General features: G+C 35.0%; 1 protein-coding gene across 1 annotated transcript; it reads right to left on the bottom strand.

Annotated features, from left to right (window-relative positions):
• Positions 1–362: 362 nt before the first annotated feature.
• LOC114313582 (glycine-rich RNA-binding protein) lies at positions 363–1674 on the bottom strand. The gene is made up of 2 exons (XM_028259964.2): positions 1255–1674; positions 363–933 (listed from the first exon to the last, which is right to left on the bottom strand). The coding sequence occupies exons 1-2, from the start codon at positions 1363–1365 to the stop codon at positions 556–558; spliced, it is 489 nt and encodes a 162-aa protein (XP_028115765.2). The 5' UTR covers positions 1366–1674; the 3' UTR covers positions 363–555.
• Positions 1675–9452: the final 7778 nt, after the last annotated feature.

The following is a 9452-nucleotide window of genomic DNA, read 5'->3' as shown; positions in this document are numbered from 1 at the left end:
ATAAATCAAAAATCAACTTATGTTTCTCATAGTTATAAGTTATAAACACTTTCTCCCAGCTCTACCAGGACTCAAAAATCAACTTATGTTTCTCATAGTTATAAGTTATAAACACTTTCTCCCAGCTCTACCAGGACTACTGAACACAAACCCATTAAAAAACACATATTATATATATCATCAATTATATTACTTTTTTTTTTTTTAAATTATGACCATTTTATAAATTATAACATTACTTTAATTATAAATTCTTTAATTATATACTTCAGGTTATATTTAGTTATCATAATTTTTTTTATTATGATTAAATAAAGAAAATTATAAGGAACAAGGTATCCCACAAAATAAATACACAAGAATTTTGAAGTCTAATTTATTTACTTTATTAGTTTCAACGAACTTCTTTTTCCTTCATATCTGAAACGAAAATACTACCGGATACATAGCGAACCCGAGGTCAAAAACGACACACAAAAAAGAGAAAATCACAACCCAAGCACCATAAAAGCCCATAAATAGTAATCCTAGCCCAAGAAGCACAAAATCTAAACCCTAATTCCAGCTTCCATCAGAACCGCCTCCCCTTGAGTAGCGGCCACCACCGCCCTCACCGTATCCACGGTCACGCCCTCCGCCGTAACCACCACCGCCGCCTCCTCCGTAACCACCACCACTACCGCCTCCGTAACCACCGCCGCCTCGGCTGTAGCCACCTCCATCACGTCGTCCGCCGCCTCCACCGCTGCGGAACCCGCCGCCACCCCCGCCGCCGCCACCGCTTCCGCGGGACTGGGCCTCATTGACGGTAATGTTACGACCGTCAAGATCTTGGCCGTTCATCCCCTCGATTGCATCCCTCATCGACTGCTCATCCTTGAATGTCACAAATCCAAACCCCCTCGATCTTCCAGTCTCGCGATCGTTGATGATCTAAAAACCAAATCAAACATAAATCGATCAGATCTACAAAGATCAATAACATACAAACAAACAAACAAAATCAAAGTAGATACACAACTATAACTGAAACTCAAAATCGATCGATCGATCTTCATCTTTCGAGAAAAGAAGAAGATGAACGTACCGTTTAAGGGGATCAATAAAAGTAACATATAGAGAGAGAGTTAACAGAGAGAACAGATCAACAACACATAAAACCAGAGATGAATAGTAGTAGTAGTAACAGAGAACAGATCAGGAGTCAGCAAAGCCGAATCGGTTCGGATCCGATCTCTGCGACGACAAACGGACCTTCGATTCGAGAATTTCTCCAAATTGAGAGAAGGCCTTCTCAAGGGCATGGTCATCGGTGGCCCATGCGAGCCCGCCGACGAAGCACCTGTACTCAACCTCAGCAGCCATGGATGAGAGAGATATAGATATTTTTGGGGGTATCAAAACCCTAAGAGAAAGAGAAAGAAAACGAAAATATCTAGAGGGGGACCCAAAACGAAGAGAACCCACCTCTGTAAGATCACGAGAGACGACGCTAGCCCCAAAGCTGGCTTATATAAGCGCCGCGGCTGGATGTGGCGGAGTTAACTAGGGTTAAGTTAAAACTAGATTGTGTTTCCGTGTGGCGCACTGTCACTGACTGCCACTCTTTTGCCCTCTATATGGGCCAACTACTGGGTTTTGTTTCTGCTGGTCTTGCCTCTCAAAGTTGGCCTCTCTGGGCCTTTCCCAACAGTGGTTTCTGGCCCATTTCGTAAAATTTCTTCACATCTTATTTTAGTTTAAAATTTTAAAATATAAGGTATTTGATAAAATATTTTAAAGTTTCAGCTTATTTTCTATTCAAAAAATTCCAAATAAAGTTTAGAACTTTTTTGATTTTTTTCCCCTCTTCTTCTAAAGTTGGGTTTGTAATGCATTTTTTAAAACCCATTTTTAAAGTTGTTAATTAAGTTTTTACCAAACAGAGCTATGACATGTGAATGATTAAATTTACCACTAGAATTTTAATATTTTTTTTTTTGCTAGCTTAGAAACCAAACTTAATAGAAAGAATGAAAATTTGGAGATGGCAAGCACCTAATGGTGTTAACATTTGGTTTGTCAATAAGTTTTTCATATTACACTGATATGTGAATACATTTGAGAGAAAGAAAGAATTATGATGTCTAAATATATATATATATATATATACTAGCAGATAGCATGCGCGATACGTGTGTAATTTAGATAAATAAGTACAAAAATAAATAATAAAAAAATTAATATCATAATACGTATGTTGTCTAAATGGTAAAAGTGTTCTTAATAAAACTCAAGGTCTTCTTGGGTTCAAATCTTCTTCACATTTTTGAATAATATTTTTTAATCTTAGGATATAAAAACTTGCCACGTGACAAAAGGAGAAGCCACCACACTCTTGGATACCAAGTCAGTGCTTACATATATAATAGTATATATATATATATCAAATGATTGACTAAGGCCTGGTTTGACATGTTTAAAAAAAGTCAAAAAGTCACTATCCTATTTAAGTCGCATCACCTCTCTAACACATTACTTCAAACCTAACCCAAACCCAACCCATATTTAATAAAAAGTCAAAAAGTATACTTATTTAGGATATCCTAAACAACCCCTAAGAGTATCTCCAAGAGACTCTTTAAATGAGGCATATTGGTTATTATAGTTAGCATCAGCATATTTTAATCACTTTAATGGACTAACTATTACAATAGTTATATTAACAAAATTTGTCAAGGCTAACTGCATTTGAAGAGCCTTAAGAGTCTTTTTAAACAGTTTGTGTATATGATAGGTAAAATAAAAAAATAGTGTTGAAGTATATAGATAAAAAAAAAAAAAAAAAAGTGGAAGGGAAATTTAGCCAAAACCCTTCCATTGGACCTTTATTTAGTGAAAAGAATAGCTCAATTTATTTTGTTTCATAAATCCCTCAAGGAGAAAACACATAATTGAGTAATGACAAAGTAAAATATCTTTTTTTTTTTTTTTTTAAGACAATATTGTTAGAATAACATATTACTGTCAAACAGAGTAACATGTTACTGTCAAATAGAATAATATGTTACTGTTACTGTTTATATTAATTTCGACGGTAATAATTTTTTTAAATATATTTTTATAAAGCATTTCATAGTCAATATGAATCTTATTTGATAGATCTTGATGAGAGAATTTTAAAAATACTAATTTTATTAAAAATCGGCATTTAAATAAAAAATTATATTATTTTAAAGTTTAATATTTTGATAATAATGGTATTTGTCGAACTTTTCAAGAAATTTTTTTTATATTTGTCTTGCATTAAAGTTTTATTATGAGGGAGCAGGAATGAATTAGATAAAATAAAGAACGTACTTTTTTTATTTTTATTTTTATTTTTATTTTTATTTTTATATTTACTTAGTGAAAAATGAAGAATATGATTAGAATTGTTCTAAAAAATATATTAAGGATACAGAGATATATAAATTTGAGAACAGAATCTCAACCATTTTTTGAGATAAATATCGAACAAAGAATGAAATAGAGAATGAGATAGGATACTAGATAATTTATAGTAAGAATATCGTACCCTTTTAAAACATTTTTGGATAAAATTGCATACATATATATATATATTCTAATGAGGTTTTTATGTTCCATCAGGATATTCCTACGATGCATATGAGAATGCTTTGTCTCGAAGATTGAATAGCTTGTGTAAAGGTGCATACTCAAAGGATCGAATAACAAAAAAGGCCCACGCATTGGGCTTGACAAATCGGTTTCAAAGGGATGAGTTGGTAACTAGTTCGGACTTTGTTAATAGGCCAGTAAGCCCAAAGCCCAATTGTTTGGGCCATTAAATCAAGAGACACTTACCAATCAATTTTATTAATTGGGCTTATTTATTTATAGATTCACAATAAATTTATTAATAAAAATAAGCGAGACTGATAAATTTATCATTTAATAAACTTATCAACGTAACTTAATGGATAATAAATCTAAAAAATAAGACCTATTAATAATTTACCCTAAAATCAAAGGTTGAACTCAATTTGGGAATTTTGTAAACTCAGTCAGTCCAAAGGCTTGCCCATTCTTAGCATACCTTGCGACAGTTGCTGTTTGGGAATATATATATATATATATATATACTGGCGGTTGATACACACAATGTGTATGTAATTTAAATAAGTACAAATAAAATAAAATACTTATTATATAACGTGTGTCACTCAAGTGGTAAGAATTTTTCTTACTTGACTCAATATTTAAAGTTCAAGTCCCACTTCTTTCATGTTATTAATTTTATTATTTTTTAAATAGAAACATAGATACTTGGCCGCATAAGAACTTAAGATTTCAAGATATCATAAGGTATTCACTTTATATATGGTAGGTATAGATATATTCTCATTTTATTATTTTTAAGAACAGTGAGAAATAATATTAATAAGAACTAGCATTAGTTACAATCAACGGGGTCAAGCGAAGGTGGAACATCCTTCGTCCAAACTTGCAGACCCACAAAATCAAATACTAATCTGCTTAAACAATGAGCTACAAAATTTCCTTCCCAGAATATCTGACTAACCGAAAAGACACAAACCCAGCCAACAAATGGTGAGTAGCCAAAGCAAGATGACCAAACTGAGATAGAGCAACCCTTGGTTCACGAATCGCATTGATTACATTAATTGAGTCACCTTCGAGATGGACTTGTGATAGACACAGTTCCTTAGCAAATTACACAGCATGCATCGCCGCTAGAGCTTCAACACAATAACTACAATACCAGCCGCATGAAGTCTTTGCCTGACTGACCCATCAAAACTGATTTTATAAACACATTCCTCTAGTGCACACTAGCGGCCCAACCGTCGACACAAGGAGCACTAGAGATGTTCAAAACCCGCTTATAATCATGAATGTAGTCCCTTGCACATCGCACAATCTCCTCCGCTTTGCGACTAACATTATTGAAAATGAGTGAATTCCGATCAAACCATAAGCACCAACAAATTGCGAAAAACAATTCCAACAAGCTTTCATTATGTAGTTCCATTAATCAGTATACCCACTGGAACAGATCCGAGATAGGCTCAATTTGCTAAACAAAAAATAGTGGACAAGCATTCCACACTTCGGCCACAAATTCACAGTTATGAAAACAATGAGCTATTGTCTCAACACCATTGCCACACCTAGCATAGATATCACAATCCACAATGTTCCTTTGGCGGAGATTTGATCGAACTGGCAAAATATTCAAACACATTTTCCATGCAAAATTCTTGATCTTACTCAGAACAAAAATTGATGGCTTACTTTAGTATAGCAAAAACAATTTTAATATTTGTAAACCTCACAATAGCACGAATCCGTAGAATAGTGACTAAATGTGGATGTTGATCAACAAGAACTGTAAAGTTACTATGAATTTCATAAATCAATTCTAAATTAATTCAATAAGGATTTTCAAATGAGAAAAACTAAATTAATTGAGAACTAAAATAATCTAAAGCAATGTAAAATTAGGATTAAAGATGAAAGTGAAGGTCTTAGGGTGATTAAATCCACCACCAATCTCCTAACTAGGGCTTGTTAATTCACTTACACAGAAATCACTACCATGATGATAATGATGTATTGTGACTACAAGCCCCAAAAACATCGCTATATGTTCAAACATCGGGCATGAATCATCATTGGCTGGCACAAATTGTCTATGCTAAACTACGGTCATAGACACGCTTTGTCCTCCCTAGGTATGACTCATCCGACAATTTCAATATATGCACAAAAACCACCATTATATAACTATGTATTTAATATCACATAAATACATGAAAAGTTGAATAAAGAAATTATTTGCAAAAAAACTCTAAAAAAGTTATACAATCATCATCATAACATATCAATCTTAAGAAGAAATATAAAACGCTAGTTACTTGATTGGGATTTCATCAAACCCTAAGATGGAAAATTTGGCCATGATTGTAGAAGAAATCTCCTTGTTATAACGATTTTGGTTTAGACTTGACCCATTTGTTGCTTTTGGATCCAAGAATCCATGTACTTAACTGTTGTTCATTTCTTTTCCATCATAATACTTGTTGAGTCTAGCTATTGGGAGTTTTGGTTGTGTTTGAAACATGTTTGGAAGTCAATTTTCAAAGAGTTGTTGCCCAGAATTTTGTTTGTTCGCTTGAGCGACCATTCCTGCGCTCGAGTAATCTTTATAGTCTACAAAACTACTGAGAGTTTGATATCTTTGCTCGAGCGGTTTTTCTTGTGCTCAAGTGATCTTTTACAGGTCTGAACTACTGGGAGGGGCTATTATGTGCTTGAGAAGTGGTTTTGGTCGCTCGAACAGTGTCACTTATTGTGTCTGTCGCTCGAGCGACCATTCTTGCGCTCGAGCGGTCTATGCGTATATCAGTTTGTGAGGAATCTATTCTCAGTCACCTTTTCATCTCTTTCTCTCTCTAAACATTTCAAAACCTTAGATCCATACACACTCCTTCTCTAGTTCTCATTTCTAGCCCCAAATACTCTCAATTCGTTAGTTTTCTTACCTTAGTTCTTTGGAGTAAAAGATTGAGCACGTTGAGGGTTTTGTTCTAATTGGTGAAGTATGTGGGTTTGTTTGGTTTGTTTTTCAGAAAAATTTTTGAGAAAATTCTCTACAAATAAATTTTCAAGAGTAATCAAACCAAACAATTTTTTTCAAAAAAAATCTCAAAATTTTGTTTGGTTATCTACTTTCCAAAATCATTCCCTCTCTCATACACATCAAATCAATCACTTTTTTTAAAACTCTCTCCTCAAAATAATTTTCCAAAACCATTTATGAAAAAAGGCAAATCAAATAAGTTTTCGTACTTTTTATCTTAAAAACTACTCTACAAACACAAACCAAACACACCCAGTGTCTTTGGCTCCATCAAGATCTACTTTTATATGATTTTTAGTTTAATTATTTGTTCTTTAAAAAAGGTTAATGATTTGGGAATTTTTGGAAAAACCTAGGGTTTAGGTTTGAAATCAAAATAGGGGTTTTCCAAATGAGATCTTGAAAATGGTTGTGGGGATATGGCTGCGGTTAATCTTTGTTAAAATGATAGATATCTTTTCTTAAAATTGATTTTCTAACGAAAAAGGATTTTTCCCTAGATTTTGGATATTTGGAATTGTGAAAGAAAATGAAAAATGATGTTAGGCATTGTGAAATTGGAACAATATTTATGCTGATGATGATGGTAGAGTTGAATACGTAATATCACTCCCATTAGAATTGATGAAATTGTATCCGTGGATTGGAAATTATCATTGTATAGAAATATCTGTTTTGAGCTATTGGTGGAGGATAGTCTTGATTGTTGCAGACATTGCACGAGGATTAGGTTAAGTTGAAACTAATTTTTCATACATTGTGCATTGAGCATAATTTCATAATGAATATTGTAAATGTATTGATTTTGAGAGAAAAAATGGGTGAATACCGTGGTGAATCTGGTTAGGGGGTGTAGTTGTGGTTTTTATTATGTTGGCCTCTGTGTCCTTGGTGGAAGTCCAGAAACTCGCGTGGTTAGGTGCTGATCCTTCCGATTAGTACTAGTAAAATGGCTTTGGTAGTGCTTGTATAGCCCACTGGCAGACACATACCTAGAGACTTCCAATGTGTTGTATACATTACCCTATTTTCTATTATAAAATGATTATTTTCATGAATTGATTTATAATTTGGCATTGCATTATTTTGATATGGAAAACGAGGAAATGTTTAATAAATGGCATGCACGTGCATTCAGCTTATAATTTTGTTAAGATTCATATATTGTGTTAGAATATCTCTACTGGGCTGTGCTCACCCTATGTGGAAAACAACTTTCAGGTGCTGATGATATGCCTCCACCAAAGACGTAGCTTGGGAGGACGTGGAGCTAAGGCTTCATTTTTGGTTTCTTGATGTAATTATTTTTGTTTAAGCCCAAGGCTTTACTTGTATTGAGTTTAAACTGATTTTGTTGTAACCGAGTATCGTCTTGGAAAGTTGTAGGCATTAAGGCATTTCATTAGTTGGTTTTATGTTTGTTTTTACATTTGTATCTATGTCATATGCTATAGATTCAGAATTTAAGATTGGTGAATATATATTGCATATGTCATCTTTTGTGTTGATCATTGATATAATGGATAGAAGTTATGAGATTATTGATCAATTGTAGCACTATTAAGAGTTGGGTTAATGTTAATTACTTCAGGGTATTACAACTTGGTATCAGAGCATCAAGTTAGAATACTTTGGAATCTTGGGGTGTGGTTTTTACCACAATGGGTTCTCTTGTTTGATGATAATAGAAATAGACTTGGTATGCTATGTGATAACATGCTTATGTGACTATGTGGGTATGAGATGTAATTTCTTAGATATTGATTAGGTCTACGAGTTTCTAGAAGTCCTGTTAGAAGAGCACTTGATCACTACTATTTCTAACTAGAACTCTGGCGACGTCGCTGGACGGTCATTATTTAGAAAGGAAATTTGTCTGTGTTTATATGATTATGTGCTTAAGTAGAGTGAATTAATTATTGTCCACCACATTAGGATGTGAGTAAATTGGCTTCGGCACATTTGTACATGTGCTAATCTGTTGTGTTACCTTTATTAGGATGTCAAGACGTGGTGGTGGTAGGCCTAGGCGGCAGGAGGTGCCGGTACCAGATGATATTCCGGCGCAGGAGGAGGGAGTTGGTTAGGCCAACGTGGCTAAGCCAACAAGTCAACAAGCCAACAAGCCATAGGCGCTTTGGCCTGGGAAATGGTTGGTGCTTTGTGGGAGTCTATGGACATTCTCAAGGCTAAGAATCAAGTCCAGGCCCATACTGCTGGACAGGGCCATCTCTTTTGAAGAATGAGTTCTCCGGTCAAATCCGGATGAGTTTTGAGAGGATCTGAAGGAGCCACTGAAGGCAGATGAGTGGATGAAGCAAATGGTGAAGTCATTCGAGATGCTTGGCATCGAGGACGATAGGTTGAGAGTGACCTTGGCATCCTTTCAGTTGAAGAGAGATGCGGGTTAATGGTGAAAGTATGTGCGTGGGCGCATTTGGGTGAGTTGGAAGGCTTCTGTCAACGCCTTCTAGAACAAGTTCTTATCTTCCACTGCTAGAGAGAAGTTGAGGGATCAGTTCTTGAAGCTCGAGTAGCTGAACACGCCTGTAGCAGAGTTTGAAGCAACTTTTACTAGCCTCTCTAGGTTTGCACTGGAGCTTGTGGTGACAGAAGAACATCGTTGTGTTGAGTTCAAGAAGTGACTAAGGACCTGGTTCTTTTTCAAGGTGGATGCATCCATGATTAGGGACTACAGTCGTCTTATGGAGGTGGTGACTCATTTAGAGACCGTGATTTAGACAGAGGAGGAGAGGATGAGAGGCTCCAGGTAGAGAAGTCAAGAAGTTTAAGGAGAGATGAGGGA

This window comes from Camellia sinensis, chromosome 3 (assembly GCF_055761805.1).
Source record: "Camellia sinensis isolate YWXY chromosome 3, ASM5576180v1, whole genome shotgun sequence".
In the NCBI taxonomy this organism is placed as follows: domain Eukaryota; kingdom Viridiplantae; phylum Streptophyta; class Magnoliopsida; order Ericales; family Theaceae; genus Camellia; species Camellia sinensis.
The sequence above is the reverse complement of the archived record's forward strand: the minus strand, read 5'-3'. Positions and strand labels throughout refer to the sequence as shown.

Excerpts from the sequence above, each read along its gene's own strand:
- LOC114313582 (XM_028259964.2), bottom strand. The coding sequence starts at position 1,365 with ATGGCTGCTGAGGTTGAGTACAGGTGCTTCGTCGGCGGGCTCGCATGG. Across the intron at positions 934-1,254 it reads GAGAAATTCTCGAATCGAAG|ATCATCAACGATCGCGAGAC; the intron begins GTCCGTTTGTCG and ends TTTGGTTTTTAG.